Here is a 21129-nt window from a genome sequence, read left to right on the forward strand (position 1 = left end):
TGATTACAAGTCCTGAACCAACGTCTTAGTCGCTCTTCGATCCATCTGAGAATTTATTAGTTTGGTCTTCAATCATCTTTTCAAGAAAGTTGCATTTCTATATTTTTGTTCGATTTATTTCTTCCTTATGGATGTTAGGAAACAGATTGGAGATCATTGTATCCTTAGCAATCCTTTTGAGATGACACCTTCTTGTTAATGCTTTCATCGTAGGTATTGGCGATGCACAGACGCATTTACCTTTATAAAGGTGTATCAGTACTTTTGAAACAAGCAAAAATTGCTTTCGAGGCATAAAAAAATATTATTTTATAAAAAGTTGATATTTCTAGTCAATAAATAGTAATTATTATCAAAAACATTACTTAAAAGAAAATTAAAAACAATTGTTAAAGATTTCCTCAACATTCATAGAAGGAAGACACTCTTCCTGACAAGAAAAAAGACGAGAATATATGTCCCCAGTTCTTAAAAATGTATTTCATTTTGTATTATAATATGTAATGATCACACTCTTATTTTAGGGGGGGATAAAGAAATATCAAAGGTTACGTGATGATAAGTTAGAAAAATTCCGAAAAGGAATTGTATTTTAAATACGAGTAGAAAATAGTTGTATCTCTTATAGACAATATGAACTTTTTAATATTTGTATCATAATGTATCTGTTTAATCTCTCGAATTATTGCTATGTCATTTTATATTTATTTATTAGTAAAATATATCTCAGGAGGATTTTTGTGCAAATCAGATTCTGAAAACTTGATGGATATACATACAATAAAATCACCTCCAGTCTGAATTACAGTCTCTATAAATCCCCGAAAGTGCAAACAGGCCTTTGCCACTTGATCCCTTGGTAAATCCTGGGATTCCTTCTTGATCCAACTTATCAGTTCGTCTTTGATTTTGCAGGGGGCTCGGTCAGTTTGTCGTTCGATCGTACGCCACACACAAAAAATCTATCAGATTTGGATCCGGCGAGTTTGGAGGTCAAGATGAAGTCGTAAAAGTTGTCTTGGAGCATTTGAGACTTTTTTCTTCGAGGTGTGGCAGGGAGCCGAATTCTTTAGAGGCCTCCCATTCCGTCCTAACCTTGCAAACAAACTTCTTACTGATTCTCAGAGCTTGAGCAATTGTTATGTTGTAGCTCCGGGTGCGGATTCCAAATCTTAGGGACAACGAATTAGTCAATTTATTCCATTTTTTTACAACTGGTGCAGGTTTCAACAAGCTATCTAACAAAGATATATCTGCTCCCTAAGGACCCAGACTAGTTTGCTTGCCAACGACACGGCATTGATAACTTGCACACCCTGTATTAAGGGATTCAGCTACCGATATTTCCAATTTACCGATGGCACTAGCTTATTTAATATACCGTAGATAATTTTCCCAAATGCAGAAAACCTGTTTTCATAGATATAGAAGCTGCTATTGTAAGAAGTATTTGGAAATTAAATATGGTCCTTTATCGTTCTGAAAGCAGTGGTGGTAGATTTTAATCTGATTTGAGACTCAAAGTTTGTACTGCACAAGTAATTGACCTTGTGTACAATTTGTAAAACTTGGAGGGCATCTGTAGATGAATCAGAAAATATACCAGGTCGTGCTAAACCTTTGAGACTAAAATAAGCAAATTAAACAATGACATTTAAATTCAAAATAATTTCATTAGTATAATTTACACTAATTATATTAAGACCTGATTAAACTTGAATATGACCGCCGTAGGCAGGAACAACGGCCTTCTGGTGGCACCAAAATGTACTCGCAGTGCTTTTGATATAGACCTTTGACATCCCTGGCGATCACTGTCATTGAGAGAGCCATTCTTCATTGACAGAGTCATTTAAGGCTTCAACATTTGGGAGTCGGATTCTACAGGTCTGAGACTCTACTTCCAAGGAAATACTATTATCCAGGATATTCAGATCTGGTGCTTGGGGAGGCCAAGTGTTTTACAAAGAAAGAATTTGGCAAGATCCAGGTGCTATTTCACCTTATCTGCTCCCAAAATGTGTATTTTTTTGGGCTCGAAGAGAGACACCACTAGCCTCTCTAATGTTCATTGACACGTTGAACCTAGAGATATTGACGTCCATGGCCATCACTGTCATTGAGAGATCTGGATGATCTTTAAAGGCTTTGATTATAGCTTCAGTGTTAAATTTTCTTGAGCAATCACTCCCGGGAGCTTCTCAGAGATTTTAACCCGTATCAAGGTGCTCCTTGAGGATATAGATGGTTGCCTTTGAGCTAATTTAGGGAAATTCCAGTGGCAAACAAGGTTGCAGTCTTTTGTCCTTGTTGTTCTTGCGACAAAGTTAGAATCTCTATGGTTTTGAATTTAATGTAAACAAAAATAGGAGAGTATTGGCTGTCTGTAGAAGGAAGAGAAAAATCATGTTTACGCCGATTTATTAAGTTATGAAGATTCTCTTAAAACTTTTACACAACCCCGTATACAGGAGCGTCCGCATGATTATATTTTGGGAGGCTTGGTTATTGGATTTTTTTGCAAAAAAGTCCTTTAATTAAGAATTTTTGGAAAATAATTTCAAATATTACATTTTTTGAAAAAAAAAATCAATTTTTCTGAAAAAAATTCAAAAATCCATATCGTTTTACATAAAATTTAATATTTTGAAAAAAAATTAGAAAAATCAAATTAGAAATTGAAATTTCTTTCACAAAAAATGACATTTTTGGGGGAAAAAAAATTCCAAATCCACAGTTACTCACAAAAAATTAATATTTTAGGAAAAACGTTTCGAAATAAAAAGATTTAACGATTATTTTTTCCAAAATTGTGCCAAGAAACAAAAAAAAATATATAAATAAGTTAAAAAAAATTAATGTATCCGTTTTTTTTTACATTTCAGAAAGGAAATATCAAAATAATTTTAATTATTATGATTCTCACAAAAAAACATTACATAGCTGTAATAGTATATATATATTTGTGACCTAGAATACAGAGTGAGAAATCAAAAATTGAAATCTTCTTTGAGGCTGTCTAGCCTCAATTCTAAAAGTTTGACAATTTTGTACTTAGTGCGATTTGAAAGAACTGACAAAAAGCAACAATTTGATATTGGTTTTATTTTTGTGAAGCAACAAGCAAAACGACAGAGAAGGTTATGCAATCTTCTCCCTGCACAAGTCATTTCTAAGGAGATATCGGCCATTGTCAACGTATCCCTGTCCACCGACTAAAACACCAAGAAGGCGATAAACAACTCTGACACAGTCTCCAATAATCCCAAAATGGAGGCCATAACGGGAAGAGAAGTGCTGAGTTTGTGTCCTTTGTCTAGGAGGAAATTGAGCAGTACCCGACAAAATCCAAGAAGAAGATGGCAAACGAGATGGAAGTCGACCTCAAGACCATCAGTAAGGCAAATAGCGAAGACCTGGGACTTAACAGCTTTGTCCATGTCCCGAGGCATAAAGAAGGTGCAGCATTTATGCAAGGAGAAAATGACTGCCTTCTTTACGGTAGACTTCTAACCTTTGTCCTCACACAATGTGGGCTCCCTGTACTTATCCTTTTGGCGTGCCTTGGAAGGCAATATGAACAAGAAGTATCACACGAATATCAATACCCCGAAGGCTGTGATAACGGAGGAGTGGAACAACTTGTCCTGAGACTTTATCAAGGCTAGCTTTGCTTCTGTTCGTCTCCATGTTGAATCCATCATTCAGAATGAAGGGGGACATATTGAAAAAAAGTGTAGGAAATTGTTGAATTACCAAAAAGTCAGCAATAAATATGGCACAATATATGAATGTGGATAAGAAAAGTGGCTTTATAAAAATTTCATATTTTTATTCCTCATCCTGTACAAAGATAAAAAAATGGACCATACCAAATGTATGTTGCACCCTCAAATTGATGAATTCACCACGTATACCCAAAACACAAAAAATGATTTTTGAAGCTCAAGCTGATCAGAAATGGGGTTGAGCATAAAATTAAAAAGCAATTGGCGTCACAAGAAACAAATATACAAATAAGGACATTTCAAAATCAAAAAAGTTTTGGGCAAAATAAGAAACCAGTAATGAAAAAAGACGAATTTTGAATTTTGGATTTGTAGATAAATTAAGATAAAGTTTGTAGAAAAATTTGTCTACAGACATATGGCCTTGACGCTAGAATGTGTTTTGGACCAGAATATCCATTCTCTGTGAAAGTTTTTTTTTCTTAATTTTGTCAGCTAATTTGACCATTCTCGATGTGATTTTACTCTCCCTCCTTGGCCGAGCAATGCGGGAGAACACCTGCTAGAAACATCATATTTGGGACAGCAAAAGAAGCCCATTTTGACCCCAAAAAAAATATTTAAATGGGTTGTAGCACATCAAAAATAGCTTGAAAGATCCCAAACTTTGCCAAAGTGTCATTGTGAAGGGGGGTATTCACACAAAACACGGAACATTTTAATACACGAAGTGTGTTCAAAAAGTAAGGTGTATTTTCAAAATTTGTACGGAAAAGTGGTTATGAGAAGTGCTTCTAGGATTGAAAAAAGCGTTGCCAGAACTGTACTGTATCTAAGGGAGATTACTTTGAAGGGACAACATAAATATTTTTCCTAAAAATATTAAGTCACCTTACTTTTTGAACACACCTCGTATACGTGCATAGTAGGTTGTAGGAATATAGTTAATACGTATTTAGAGCGCAAACAAATTACACTTTAATTCATTCTAGGTACAAAAATACTACAATATAGTCATTAAGAACAAAATATGTGGTATTTATGTCACCATGTAGGGACTACATATCACAATGATTAATGACCATGTATGAACACCCTACATGAATATTAAACAAAAGAATTACGTAGTTACATGTGAAACAATCCTTCCTCAATTAATACCATTGAACGAGACCTTTTATTAACGTTACTTCTCGTCAAATCCAAATCCTAGTCAGCATATTTTTACTAGTGGGGGTATCGATGCATTGCATGCATGGACATTTGACCTGAAACCATTTCACCTTCGGCCATATATAAATAAATGAGATTAATGGGGAATTTTTGTTACTTTTGATTTAAATTAATGTTTCTTTGAAATTTTTTAATTCAAATATATATTATGTAATTTGCAAGGTTGCGTCCGGTTGGGCAGTTCTATCGATCTTGTTTCTTTCATTTCAATAGCTTCGGTCTCGGTTAATCTGTAGCCGTCTCGGTTCAGGTCTTTGGTCTCGGCTCTTTTTGATACAGGCTCAGTTTGGTAACAGGCACTTATATAAAGGGGTGTTGTTAGAAAATTTGCTCCAAGAAAGGATATTAGATCCCAAAAGGAGAGCAACTATCTTATATCCAGAGTGCCTAGTGAACCAAGTTCGAGCAGGGGTCCGAGACCTAAGGTTGGGTCTGTGAGGGGAGGCTAGGGGCAGATTTGTGATTTTAATATTATTAATGTATATACAGGGAGCGGGGATCAAATTGTTGCCTACTTTAAAACTTGATAACTTGAAGACGACATTCTCAAATAAAAACCGGTTACCAAATGGGAAAGCTATTCTCGTCAGCTGACGATACGTAGTTCAGTTAGCATCATGCCGTCATCATATGAGGAGATAAAGAGCTATAAGTGGAACGAGGAGCTTTCGAAGTCCACCGTAGTCATGGCATTGGTTAATAATGGAGGTAAAATCTCCAATTCAACGATTGCTTCAACCTTAGGAGTGAATTTACGGACTGTTCAGTGTATCTGTAAGAAGCTAGAGGACACCTGGGATGTTGATGCCACCATAAAGAGGGCACCCAAGGAGGAGGGCGCCGACAGGAAGGTCAGGGACATCGACTTTGTCGACAAGGTGAAGAAGATGGTTGAGGATGACCCTACCAGTCCATGAAGGCCATGGTGAGGGATCTGGGCTGCCATGAGAAAACAATAAGGGACTGTGTCTCTGAGGATTTAAGTTGCAGGAGCTACAAGATGCAGATGGGCCAGATCTTGACCCAGAAGGCAAAGGACAACAGGCTGATGAAGTCAACAAAATTGCTTAACAAGCTCAAGCACCCAAAGCAGCCCGGGATGCTGCGGTTTTTCTCTGATGAAAATAATTTCTGTCAAGATCAGAAGGTCAACAAGCAGAACAACAGGTGGATAGCCACCTGCACCAGCCATGTGAGGAAGGTAATGAAGACCAAGTTCCCTGCAATAGGTCATGGTGTTCGGGGTGGTCAGCAGTGAAGGTCATGTTATGCCTCCCCACATGTTTGAAACGGGTCTAAAGGGCAATACAGAGGTCTACCTGGATGCTATGGAGAAGGTGGTTCTGCCCTGGATCCATGGGTGGCCGGAGACAGGCCCTGGGTGCGGCAACAGGACTCAGCACCCTGCCATGTGTCCAAAATCTCCATGCAGTGGTTAACCAACAACTGTTATGACGTCGTAACCAAGGATTTGTCGCCTCCTAACTCTCCCGACCTTAATCCTTTGGACTATTTTGTCTGGGGCTATGTCGAGAAACATACCAACAGACATCCCCATAGCACCAAGGCCAGCCTGATGGACTCCATCAAGGAGGTATTCGGCAACATGGACAATGAGATGGTCAGTAGAGCCTGCGGCCAGTTCAGAGGCCGTATTGAAGCCGTTATTGATGCCAACGGTGATTATATCGAATGAATGGCTACTCTATACCTATATGCTCGTCATAGTTTTGATTTTCAATAAAAAAGTTAAAAAATGTATATTTTGTGTTGTTTTTTGTAGAAAAATATTTTGGCGACAATTTGATGTCCGCTCCCTGTATGTGTGTAATTATGAATTCCTATAAAAAATTGTGAATAAATAATATGAGTCTCGTAGTACTTTAAGAAAAACAGCAGTTGGTAGTGTTGACTTTTTTGGCTAACAACGAGATGATTTCGGGCATTTTTTCTGTTTATTTTTGGACGAAAGGTTGTGTGATATAATAAAGGTAATGACGTATTTCATTTATATATAATTCTGTAGATTGAATATTAAAAGGTAGTTAATATACCAAAAAAATACAGCAAACGAAACTAAACACATGAGCCGATACCGATTAGCAATACATAACGGTATCGGTTTGGACCTTGGTTCAACTTTGTCGATTCCGATTCTAGCGGTTCAAAAATCGGAACTGCTTGACTGATACGGATACATCCCTGTAATGGTTGTTTTTTGCTGGAAAAATGAGGAAATCTTGCCCCAAAATTTTGTTGCAATCAGGTAATAAAATTTGTTCAATAAGAAGAAGAAAAATAAATAATCATTTTCCAACATCAATTTTAACCAAAAATGACATTTATATCTTTTTTTTTATATAGTAAGGCGAAATATCCTTGAGGCAAAATGGCTCTAAGGCTAAATAGTTTAACGCAAAATTACCAAGCACTGTTATTTATATGGATAATAATTGATATTACTTATTTGTGCTCATTTCTGAGACAAAATTATGTCTACAAATCAATAAAATACCTTTACTAAATGACGTCGTTCAGACAAGTTCAAATAAAGAAAAGGAGGGAAAAAAGTACATAAAGAGACTTAAATTTTAAAATGTATCATGCGTCCTTCAAAAATTCTGTAATGGTAGAATTAGGGTTGAGCAGTTTACTTTGAAAACATTAAGTAACTTTTTCACTAAATATTTCATTTTTTTAATATTTGTTGAATGATTTTGTTTATAATAAAACTGAAGTGGATTCAATATTTTCTAAGTCAAGTTCCAATCATCAGTATCCGTACTGGATCGATAAAAAAAGACACTGTTTTGCACATATTTCAATAGTTAAGGCAAGCCTAAAAAACTGTGCTCTTAAAAGACGGGACGTAACCCTGAGGATGTGTTGCCGAGTTATAATTGTAAGTCCTAGTCTCAGACTCAGAGTAGAATTGGGGATCGACATCGTTGTAATTCTAGTAAATGTCCTTGTTTATATCTGTTTTTTCTTCCTCCCTTTGTACAGCTGATTGTAGCTGATCTAATAAAACATCATTAGCTGTGTTTTGTCTCTCCTACAAAACATTATTCAAATTCTCAGGGTTACCATATTGATTTTCGGGTTGTTGTTTCTTTCTAACATAACATAGAGAAGATTTTCATGACTATTTTTATTCATTCATAAAACGTGTACTGATAATTACTTTAGTCTTAAAAGTGGACACTGATCAGAGCAGACATTCATTTTATCATATCAGCGTTTATATTTGATTTCAAAGTATATCATAGTTCATAATTTATGAACGTATATGGAAAGATTCTTTTAAACTGATATACAAACTATCAGTTGCTCATAAAAACTGCTCATGTCTAGTATTATGCAAATCCTTGGAGAATTAAGTGATTAACGCTTCTTCTAAAGAAACCTCTTTCGTGTTTGTTTATTTTTCTTTTATCCTAATATATTTTATATCAGTTTAAAAGAATCTTGCCATTTTTTGGGTCTTGCGGATCTTCTGAGATGGGGCCGAGTCTTGTTGAAACAGGAAATCCAACCCTCTTGCTTTCATCCAAGGTATCATTTGTTCAGACAGGAGTTAATGGTACCTGTTGGCATCCACCCTCTCTTTTGTCACAAAGAAGAAGGAAGGGATGATCCCGCTGTTACTCCCAATGACCCCAAGGGTCATGCGGAAACTTATTTTTAAAGACGTGGATAATATTAAATCTCTCTCTGTGGCAAACCATCTCTCGTTCTGGACTGTTGTAAGAGCTATCAACAGTCCATTGTTTCTCATCCAGGTAAAATAGGATTTGTTTACCATTTCAAATCGTTCAGCAATTTTCTTCTGTGGGTCTGGTCTGGGTGACCTTTATATTCTCTGTAAGAATATGCATACTGTAGAGGCGGAATGACTTCATCCTTAGGTCAGTCTTTATGCCCATGGAGACTGTTGGACGACTTACTTTTCGCTTTTTTGGAGAAAAAAAAACGTTAATCAGAGTCCCAGGAAATGCCTTCACGGACCGTTTCAGGCCTACAAGACCGTCTTAGGCCTACAAGGAATCTGGGAGTGCGCTTATATCACTCCAAGACTTGTGGGATGTTCTCTTGTATGTCCCTCCTCCTTCCAGCCGTTGTAGACGTCGTAGACTGTGCTCTGTGGATAACCAATCATCTTCTTGATTTACACTGTACTGTGTCCCGCCCAAGGTAATTCGAGAATGGTATTTCTCCGGGGCTCCTATATCGTAAATACTAGTTTTGAATTAAAAGTTGTGCAACTAACTTAAGGCTAGGGCTCAACCTCTCATTTTAATATTGACATAACCGAGTTAAATGATTTCCTTATTGTTCAGGATGTAGTTGAAGATGCCTTGGATTTACCTGAACGAGCCTATACATATAAGCAAACCAGGAATAAATTGAATTCTGAGCAGAGAGAGGAGTTAACTTTTTTAAATTTCATTTTAAAATCATTTACAAATATTTATAATCATAATTATTATTGATATATTTATGGGGTTTTTTGGGGGATTTTTTTTTCTAGCCCTAAACTGAAGAACGTTAAACATTAAAAAAATGAATCATTTGGTTATTTGTTAATCTAATCCCTTTATGTGTAATAAAGCATCAGAAAAATGAAATATAGATGGTAATTTTGGTATCTGTACATCGTTAATCTCGATGCCATCCCATACTATGATATAACCAATTTATCTTATTATTGAATTACTTTTTAAAACATATAAAAAAAAAAGAATTATATAGGATAATATTATGTATGCAATATGAAGGGAGGAGAAGAGGCCGGGAAATATAGAAAGAGGGGCCTGGGAGTTTATTGAAATACTGCAAAGCCAAGCAAGTTCTTTATTCAATTCATTCCATTCTTAAATTAAGTATGTCGTCAGTTATTGAAGTCACATATATTTATATAATTATAATGTGTAGTGAAACGTGGATTCCAGTAGATTCATGTTTTTCTGAGAGAAACCGATGTTGATCCTCAATTCAAGATCAAATTACCCAAGGACTTACTCATTTAATTCAACAACAAATCTTCAAGGTTACTGCCCGTCTTTCATGCACTAAGGATTATTTTATACTTATTGTGGGAGGTCCCTAAATAATTATTAAACTCCAGTGTATTTTCGTCATGTTAAACAAAAATCTAAAATCAATATATAGTAACCATGACAATTTGAAGAATGTTTTGGAGGAGAGAACGAATGACGTTTCAGTAGATCAGCTGTTACAAGAGAGGAAGGAGAAAAGGATTTAAAAAAGGACATTTGCTAGAATTACTCCAAGTTCGATCCTAATTTATATCCTCAATTCAATTAGCATGGTAGAATTAAAGTTAAAGGAAGTAACTAATATTATTTTTTTTAGAATATAGAACTCAAAGAAATTTAAAAATATTTTTTTACAAAATTTAATGCAATCCTTCATCCTCAAATTGGGCTAAAAATGATGCTTCTCGAAACATAAAAAGATTGAAAATCATTGGTTTCCCTTATTTTTACAATAACTATCCCATCAAAGTCAAGTTCCTTACCCCAAAGAACATATAATTTGATACCAAAATCATATTTTCATCATAAGTATGACCTCTAAAATCAGGGATTGAAGTGGTTAAGATGTTAAAAAGATAACAATCTTGCTAACCGGCTGACCGATTTTAAAATTATCTTTTTGAACTGTCAGTTGAACTGTATACATCCCATTTTTAAATAATTTTTTCACATAATTCAACCATGGGTATATATATTGCATTGGTCGAAATATAATGGAAATCCCCACATATATAGCTACGCTTTCAATAAAATATTACGAAGCAATATTATATAAAGTGTCGAACAAAATACTCTGTTCGATTTTAATATTAATAGGACTAATGATAGTCTTGGAATACTACAAGAGATATATAGTAGTTAGTATGAGTGACTTATTTGGCAAACTACCGGATGATTTCGGGCCTTTTTATGTTTCTGTATGAAGGAAAGGTTGCGTGGTACAATAAAGGGAACGACGTGGAATATATATAATAATCATCAATGATAAAAATTTAGTGTAGTATGGGGATGTTAAATAAAAATGAAGCGAAAATCAACATAGTAACCCAAACAATTTGAAGCCTGTTTTCGCGGAAAGAAATAATAAGGTTCAACACACTTTATTAGATCAGCTACAATCAGCTGTTACAAGAGAAGAAGAATAAAATGATATATGTGTATTTTACAAGAAATACACGCTATTCATTTACTTATTAGTAGTTAATAATATAAATTATATCCATATTAGTTAATGGTAAATATATACCTATTCTATTCATTAATTATCGTCATTATCCATTCACTGTTCATAAACCAGAATTTTGTTTGGATTAATAATTTCATCAATAATTTAATAATTAAATTTCTGAGAATGGTTTTTATAAATTAATTTTCATGGACAAGTAATGATTAACAAAATGATAAAATGCAATTCCAAGAAATTACCACCAGGTGTTATAAATACTTGTAAAAATATCAGTTACATCGAAACTCATCAATTAAGTTAAAATAAATATGATTATAGCTCAATAATATTTATTGTAGCTATCAAGAGTTACACAGAATAAATCTATCAGTGTAATATTATTATAGCATGTGTTATTTATTTTCTCCGACGACTAATTTATTCATGAAGTGTATATTTTTATTCTTAGAGTTTAGGTATCCGTTGTTATTAATAAAGCCATTAGTTATTTTCTAATGATTTTTTTTATTGTTAGATTGTCATTTGGCCATTGTATAATCTCTGATATTTTAGTATTTAATTTAAAAATATCCTTGTGAGTTTGTACAAATAGTTAATCAAGTGCTGCCCAATATTGACATCAACGACACAGTTAAAGATGTTAAAGAGTCGTCTTTTACATATCAGGATATATAGCAAGTTCCATGATTAAAATCACAAAATGCCAAGATTGCTATAAACTACTACGATTTTTTTACTTATTCAATGTTGTGAGTAAGTTGATTATTATTTTTTTGTTTTAATCCCGCGTAATATACAGACAGGGCTCGGCGTTCGTCGAGAAGGTACGCACCATCATTGACTGGTCCCCGACGAGGTAATTTGTCTCAATTGGAAAAGAACTCGAAGTCAGTGTCTAGACAGTTAGGGCATGTGTTAAAAAGGATATCAAATACCAGTCACGTGAACAAGGGCCAGTGGATGGATTCCAGCCCCGATCTTAATCCAATGGATTATTTTGTCCAGTACTACCTTGAGGGACACAATAATAGACGTCCTCACAGATCTAAGGCAAGTCGGTTGTCCACCATAAAAAAGGCCATGCCATTTATAGTCAATAGTGTTTTCAACATTTTTTTTCGAACCTTATCTTTAAATTTAACTATGAAGAATCAAAAAATTAATACGAGAAATTTAATTCAAAAGATCCTTCTTTATTCTATCAAATTTTGTAAGGACAATTCTATTTACAAATAGCAGTGTCAGATAATACTAAATTTTACAACGCTCTAACAGGAATACCTTCAAGTGCGATTGATTGGTTGAATTAGAATGAACTCTTTTTGAGTAAGAAACCATTCCCAGTAATTATTTTTATTAATAAAGAAAAGTATTTATGTGTCAAAGTACTCTGTACAGTCATTTTTAAGTGTATCTCAGGACTGTGTAAATTTAGTTTCGTGGAATAGCTAAAGATTTTTGATATTTTTTTTTTGTCCAAAAAATGCAATATTAGAAATTGAATTTATTAAGTTTTGTAAATAGCTGTGGAGTTCTAAAAATTTTACCAAAAAATTAAATGAAAAAACTTTTTTTCCAAAAACCAAGCTCTCTCCAAAATATAGTCCCGTGGACGCCCTTGGTACTTGACCTAAGAAATAACAATCCAATTGAGTCATACTAAAAGAAAATTAAGTATGTATAGAGTACTATAGTCTCTGTAAGTCAGATCTTTTTATACTTGAAGAGCAATTTGGACTTGTTTGCCACAAAATAGAAAACATTGAGATGTGGAAGCATCTCTTGAATTTTTCGAAAGAAAGACTGAACACCTTAGTTCAGTTTACCACTCGATAATGTCTCTTACGCCGGCACAATCATCTCGTGCACCATGAAGTTGGCCCACAATCTCGTGGTTGTGGTTTAATGGAATTAGAACTACATCATCTGGTTCATGAATGTCCTAAATTTATAATTGAGCAGACACAGATTTGGACAATTTTCGATCATTTTATGGACATTACGTCTCCAGCCTCTCCAGTTTCTTAATGAATCTCTAAAACACGTTCAGTACAGACTGACGTACGAGCCTTTACCTTAATTTCAATAAACAATAATTCATTGAACAAGTAAAAAACAATATTTGCAAAAAAAAAAAAAAATACTGGTTTCTTTTGGCTGGTTAATAGAACTTCTTCTCCTGAACCTTTGGGCACAGTGTCTGCAAATCAGGATGTAGGAAGTCACTTTTATCTTTACGAAAGACTGAAACTGTCATCTGTAATCTTTGATTGGTTGTTTTTTTAACAAAGTTCATGGAGGAGAATAGCTAATCATGCCTTATGTAAATCTGAAGATCCACAAGAATCCAAATCCATAATTCTTCGTGTTTATTTAGAAGACGCGGATGTTATTCCTTGTTTCAAACACTGTTGTAGCCAGTCTTTGAATGTTCTCAATATCACTCCATTTGTGATTCTGAGCAGGCGATGCTTGTTCTGGGCAAATTCTTCAGGAATATCTATCAAATTTTTTGAGCTTGGACACCTAAAACGAGGTTGCTCTGAAAAGTGTCGGACCTAACAAAGATACAAGACATTTATTCTGAATGTTTTATTTTATTTTTTAACATAATCTTGTTGTAACTCTACACACTTCTTCCGGCAATTCTCCCATCTCTGCAACCCTTCCAAATAGTACTCGGCGTTTTTCTCTGCAAAAAAATTGTTCATGAGGGCCTTTCTTTCTTTTTTTGGCTCTATTACTCAGAGTTGGATTGACTTTGACGCGTCAAATTTTAACAAAACAAGCTTTTATATGTCTGCCGATCTTTTAAATCTATTTCAAAATTACACTTTAAACAACAAATGTATAATGACACCTTTTGTCCATTCTCACAAACCCAGTCACATCCACTCACTCAAATGGTATTTACATAACAACTGCAGGTATAATATAGCTGAAACTTTGTAGAGACACTGTCAACAGATACTAGATTGATGTAACAAGATTTTACTTACGAGTGCAGCCATCATCACGAGTAAGTGGGAACATTTCAGCTTTTGTCGGCGTATGTTACAGTTTACAGACCACCATCACAGAGCTACAGAATTAGAATGAGATAACCGCTTGTGGCTTTGACATAGATTACAAATCCCTACCATAGATTAAAGTACTCCGGGGTTTTTACATTATGTGAAAAAAGTTATCAAATTGTTATTATTATTATTTCATTGTTGAGGAGAGAACATTCAAGTATTGAGTAATTACGTGAAAGCGTGCCCATGAAAAAGGGAGAGTAAAACTAAAGATTTATTATCTTCTTTATTATTAAAACAAATTTGATATCTTCGTAATAATGCATTATACAATGCGGATAATGCAGCTAGCTTATACATATCCTGCAGGACCCCGGGTTAATCACGAAATAAGTTTATTACAATTAATTATTAATTGAAAATGTATTCACCCTCGGAATTGATGGTGAGCTCCAGGCGGTGGCGAAAGCTTCTGCAGACCCTCTGGATGTACTCAGCGCTCATGGAGGCCCACGCCTTTTTTACGGAGGTCTTCAGAACAATGGTACTTTTATGGCGTCTCCTGCAGGAAACGCCATAAAAGTAGTCCTGCATGAGTCCTGCAGGACTTGGACTCCAAGTGTGCCTTGATGGAATAGTCAAATAGGTTGAGGTCTGCGCTCTGCGCCGGCAGGAAGTACTTTGTTCAGAAGAGTATTTTGGCATGGAGCTAATCTTGGGTTTTCTTTGCGATTAAATAAGGCGATCCATCTTGTTCGAACACCCAGGAATAATTACCAAATATTTATTCTTCCGATAAACCTATTCGAAAAAAATGTGTCCCTTAAAAATTTAATAGGATTTATATCACTACATTATTGTCAAAAATCATTTGCTGTATCCTTTTTTTTTTCTTCCACTCTATAACTTATAATATCTTCTTTTAACCTGGATAACAACATCCAGCAATACTAATTCTACAAAATTGAGGGTCTCTATTTTATGTTCTATATGAAGCAAAAGAGTTTTAAATCATTTTAGTTACTTAATGTCCGGGACAACGCCAGACAACCCTACTCCTGTGCAACTTTTAATTTTAATAATACCCTCATTCAATGGATCAAATTGTTAAATACAACAAAGTGTCCCATGTAGTAGATATTTCTATTAAATATTTGTCAAATTTATCAATTTCCTTCTTCTAAAAAGTGGTATTAAGGTTTAGTGATAATAAATCCATAAGACATAATTTTTAATGGATGTTTTTTTCTTTTTTTTCACATGTATCTCCTTGGAAATCAAAACAGTGCTTTTATGAGGGTTGGATTCGACGATTTCCAATATTGTATCCCCATTTTTGACAAACAGCCTTTCAGACTTAATGTATATTTGACATCAAAATTAATAGAATCGACGCAACTAAAATACAATGTGATTGGCTGTTACAGTATGAACCCATAAGCAATATTCACATTGTCAGCTGTCTGGCTTGCGTTTTATCCTTTATTGAAGAAAAACTGTCGGTCCTCTTAGTCTCCAAACGTCTTCAGAATCTAGGCCAGCCTAACTCAGACATTGAAAAGTGGGATTGAAATCTGTCTTAAGGAATCTGTTCACCAACTCCAAAGAAAAATGGTTGAGATACAGACTTGCAACCTCAACTGTATTCACAAACAAATCCAAAGAAGTTGATGCTGATAAACTCTGATCCTTCTTTAAGAATCATGGTGAATCCTCCTTCTATTTATTCTACAAATGGAGTAAAATTGATCGTATAAGGAAATTAGAAGAGGAATATGGAATAAAAATGAAGAAAGAAGATTATCTTGTAGCTATACCCCCACAACAATGACTCACCTAAAAGCAGTTATCCAAAATATATTTGAACCGAATGGCAGGCAAATTCTTGCCAACGTCTGGCCTCGAGGATTTTATAGATAGAGAGTTTTAAATATTACGGTCGCGTTAGGTTATACATTTGATTGTGTTTTATTTTTATTTTTTTACCTTTATGTATTAATAATAGGATATTGCTAAAATACATAAAAGTACGCAAGATAATTTTAATGTATATCACGTAACCTCTATAGAATTTTGAAGGATAACCATGGACACAAATGAAATATTCAAGTCTCTATAAAGCAAAAAAAAACTACAAAATATCGCGTATTTTCTCTTAGTTGGTATCCACCTATGACAGTGGTGGGGAAATAGGGGTAAATTACTCCGAACGAGGTAAATTAGAAAAAATTTTGGGGCAATGGAGTACTTCTTCCTAGTGTTAATGCAATAAACAAAAATTAAATTTTTGATGAATAGCTATGGATTTATGAAAATAAGTTAATATTTGAAATTTAATTTTAGAAATTTTTAATATTTGAATTTATTTTCCAAAACATTTGATTTTATATTTGACGTTTTTTTCTACAAATTTCAATTTTTCAATTATTTTTTTTACAAAAATTTAATTTCTTATGTATAGCTTTGATTTTTTAAATTTTATTGATGTTTTTTTTAATCCAAAAATCAAGTCCCCCCAAAAATTCCTGCAGACGCCCTTGCACTAGTTTGGGGTCAATTAATTTTAGTACAAGCTCTATGTGTAAGCTCAAACAATACTGATTAAAGCAATCATAAAAGTCCTTTTGCAGTTTTTGTATTTCAAAATTTAGAATAGACTAATCGCAATTTATACAACGTGAGATACATATTACTCTAGCTATATCAATTGAAAAAAAATAATGGATTTCTTTCTAATATACCTATTAAATCATGCAACAGTATTTCGGCCTGCAGGCTGAAACCCACATTTATTATTGTTATTTAACCATTAGATCAAGAAAATGACCATTAAAACTTTAAATCTTTCAAGGTTTGGCTTTTAAAGCCTTCTTCCTTTTTTAAATCAAGTTTTTAGGGTATAACTACGATTCAGTGCCATATTTCGACATGAAGGAGCTATATAAGATGAAAATCAAAGTAAATAAAAAAAAGGATTGAAACATTTCAACAGTTGAAAAATGAAATATTTATTACTTTATTTTCCTTACAGTTAATAAAAATGTATATAACCACTAAAAAATTGTCGCTTGCAAGCGTCAAAGACGATGCTCTAGCCATTCTGCAATGACTTTACGTTTGTCTTATTACTGATTCATGGTGGCATTGAACAGACTAAGGATTTTAACAAAAGTTTTCGTGTATGGACAGTACTTTTGGGTGAAGTTAGAGCTTAGCAAGGTAAACACACTAGATTTTTAAAAAAAAGCAATTATAAATGTGTCTGGGAACTTCTGCCATCCTATAAATGATGTTAGAATTTTTATCACAGCATTAACTCTTCATTCCAAAAACGCTCATCAAAATGCTAATTTCTTAATCTTCAAGTCCTCAAGTATTATAGTTGGATTCAGTTAAAGATCTAAAGTTTCAGTTCATAGTAAATTTCCGTCAAATCAGTTTCCTTGTAGAAATTTATCATGGAATGACCCATGTGCTGCTAGAGGACTCTTTGGAAAGAGTTAGTCAATAACTCAGCTTCTGGTCAACAATATGGGGATCGTCACTTTTTGTAGGGCAATGCCTGGAAATTGTTTCTGTTAAATCATGAAGTATCTTAAATTTGACATTCGATCAACATCATATGTTCAAAAAAAGAAAAACAAGTTTGCAAGTATTGAGAACTCTGTCACTTGTTACAAGCCCGAACAGAAGATAATTATACATGAATATAGTATCCCTTGCATTTCATAAAGTTCATTTACGCAGTATATTGCTAACCAAAGTTTGGCATAAATTTTGGTTTGCTCCAGTCCCTCCAACAAGCCTTTTGAGCATGTGATTATCAATTTACTAAGCATTGTGTAGGTGTTAGGGGGTCTAGTAGCTTAATTAATAGGTTTGAGGCTGTCAGAAAAGTTACTTTACAAAATAAAAATATTGTCAGCCGACTAAATCGAGTCCTCAGGGAAGTACTGCAATGAGTAAAATCGTTCAAATGCTAAAGATCCTTTAGACATATCCTCAAAAAGAACAAATGGGGTCCGACGGTAAAGGGTGCAGACTTCAAATATTTGTAATAATCATTTAAAAACATAAATAAACATAACTTCTTGAATTTTTAACTAATTTTATCGAGAAAAAAACAAACAGATTACTACATTTGCATATTAGAATTCATTTATTCAATGTAGGAATCCTCTGCCTCAATGACTTGATTCACCCTGCTCCTAAGCTTGCTGCAGGCCCTCTTCACCAGGCCAATTTCTATTCTGTCCGCCTGCTCCTTCCTTTGCCGCAACAACAGAACACCCATAGGGGAACCTCACTGTGCTCCGAATATCCAGGTAAACATCCATGTTCAACGTCTGGCCAGTGTCAAAAATGTGGGACAACACGATGTGGCCCTTGCTGAAAATGACCTCAAAAACAATTACTGTTCCTGGGAAATTTGTTTTGATTGTCTTGGAAAATCCAGGGCCACCCTTTGTTTTGGATATTGAAAACCTGGTCCTGGGAGAAATTCTTCTCATCTGAGAAGAACTAGAGCATGTTGGTGTCCTTGGGGGGGGGACTTTAGCTTAATGAGTACCTTGATACACTGTGTAAGGCGTCTGTCCTGTGATCCCTCAGTCAACAGCTGTCCAGTTTGACTTGCAGTTCAGATCCTCCTCCACACACCTCCTCACAGTCACTTCGCCCACCTCCATGGCAGTCGCCCTCATTGACATGCAGGGACCATCTTTGATAATTGGTTTCGACTTGGCAACAAAGGAGGAATCCCTGGACTTTCAGTAGTTCTCCAAGGCCTTGGAGTCCTATGAATAATGGATCTTGGATCCTTCTCCGCGCCCTGAATAACAGTCTTAAAAAAATGAGAATATACTTCCATTGAGTTCTATGGACCGAAGTGATTATTCTTATGCACCAGTTATATGTATGTATCATTGCTATTACAGCCGTAGAACACAAAAATGAACCTTAAAACTCTCAACTTCTACAGGTTTGGCCTTTAAAGACTTTTTTTAATCAATTTTTTAGGGTATAACAATAATTCAGTGCCATATTTTGACATGAAATAACATTATAGATGAAAATCAACTTAAATAAAAATTGATAAAAAGATTTCATCATTTGAAAAATGAATTATTTATTACTTTATCCTGATTACAATTAATATAATATATATATAACCACCAAAACCTCTAGTAAAATAAAGGACCTTACTTAGAAGCTAATATATATAAATATTTTTTTTTTAAATTGCCTTTAATAAAGGTTGCTTTTGGTTGATTTTGGTAAATTTAGTTTTTAATATTTATTAAGGAATTTTCATTACTTAAGCTGGTTAGGCTGCGTTGAATATAGACTGCAATAATATTCCGGAAGAAAAAAATCAAATTGAATATAAATTTATTTATAATAATATATACTAATATAATTTATAATTTAGATGTAAGGACATTAAAAAATGTTTATAGATGTTTCATATTCAAAATTATTGATATATTGATGTTTAAAAATTCATACGCGATTCGATTTTTTTTAATGTGAGTTTCAGCCTGCGGGCACTCAAAGACCTTCATTTTGTTTTGTAGTGATTTTTATGTGTTTAAATCAGCTGACATGAGTTATAATGCTTATAAATGTATGTATATTTTTATACTTTCAGGTCCCATTAATGATAACAAAGGCAATCATAAAGCTACGATACTTCTGAGGCCTTCCAAAAACATTTGCTGCTCAATAACTTTACATAAGGTAATCAAAAGCTAATTAATCTATACTGTCCTTTTTGAAGACTAACAGTTTTTATTGACTCAAGTGTGTTAGATGAGAAGATTTTTCTTTTCTTTTTTTCTAACCTCGACAAACTAATATTTATTATAAACTTGTGATGGAACGATCCCAAAAAAAAATTTCGATGCCGATTCCGATGCGATTATGTATAGTAAAAATTCCCAATGCTGATTCTTTAATATTCTAAATAATAGTTTAATAATACCAATTTACTATCAGGGGCGTCCACTGGATTTGTTTATGGAATTTCTTTGAAAAAAATCTAACAAATAATATTTTTTTGAAAAATATTTGAAAAATTAAATTCCAAAAAAAAAAATTCAAATTTACAATTTGAAATTTAAAACATTTTCAAAAATTCAAAACTACTCAAAAAAAGGTAATATTTCAAAAATCCCCACTTGTTCACAAATAATTAAATTTTTTGGAAAAAAAATTAAAAAACCCATAGCTTTTCAAAAAAAAATTTAAAATTAAATTTTGATTTTTGGGAAATAAAAAATGCATAGTTATTGACAGGAAATTAAATTTTTTGGAAAACAACTGGAAATTTTAGTTTTTTTGGAAAAAAGTTCAAATTTCAAATATAACATTTTCTAGTAAAAAGGAGAAATTTCTTAATTTAAGGGGGCTATATTTTTGGAGTGAATGACTGATTTTAGAAAATTATCAATAATTTTATTTTTTCCTCCATAATTTTAAAAAAATTTTACCAAAACTTTGAGACACGACCATTGTGAACATGTTTATTCAATATGGCTGCCCTCTACAGCGATCACAGCTCCACACGGCGGCGTAAAGCCTTGCAGGAGTTGATGATGAACTTCTCGGACAAGTTGTTCCAGTCCTTCAAAATGGCGGCCTTCAGTCAGTCGACGCTCAAGTGAGATGTCCGGTTAATCTCCCTCTCCAAAGTGCCTCACACAGCAAAGTCCAAAACGTTTAAATCCGGCGAAGATGATGGCCACAAGTTGTCGGTGCAGAACTTTCGGCATTTGGCCGATGTGTGTGAGGGTGTACCACCTTGGGTCCACACATAGCTGTCCTCTGGGTGTAGTAGACCTCGTGACCGATTTTCTCCCTAACCTTAAAAATGAAGGGAGGCATCTTCTTGCCGTTGGACGTCC

General features: G+C 34.1%; 1 protein-coding gene across 7 annotated transcripts in view; it reads left to right on the forward strand.

Moving 5' to 3' along the window:
* The window catches only part of LOC121130026 (solute carrier family 35 member F3), a 370274-nt gene that overhangs the window by 315628 nt on the left and 33517 nt on the right, over nt 1–21129 (forward strand). For all 7 annotated transcript variants that reach the window (XM_071893783.1, XM_040725716.2, XM_071893780.1 and 4 more), the window contains one exon: nt 19875–19963. In XM_071893783.1, coding sequence (XP_071749884.1) covers nt 19875–19963 — 89 coding nt within the window. The remainder of the gene's footprint in view (nt 1–19874; nt 19964–21129) is intronic.

The sequence above is a fragment of the Lepeophtheirus salmonis genome, chromosome Z (genome assembly GCF_016086655.4).
Source record: "Lepeophtheirus salmonis chromosome Z, UVic_Lsal_1.4, whole genome shotgun sequence".
NCBI classification, from domain to species: Eukaryota; Metazoa; Arthropoda; class Copepoda; order Siphonostomatoida; family Caligidae; genus Lepeophtheirus; species Lepeophtheirus salmonis.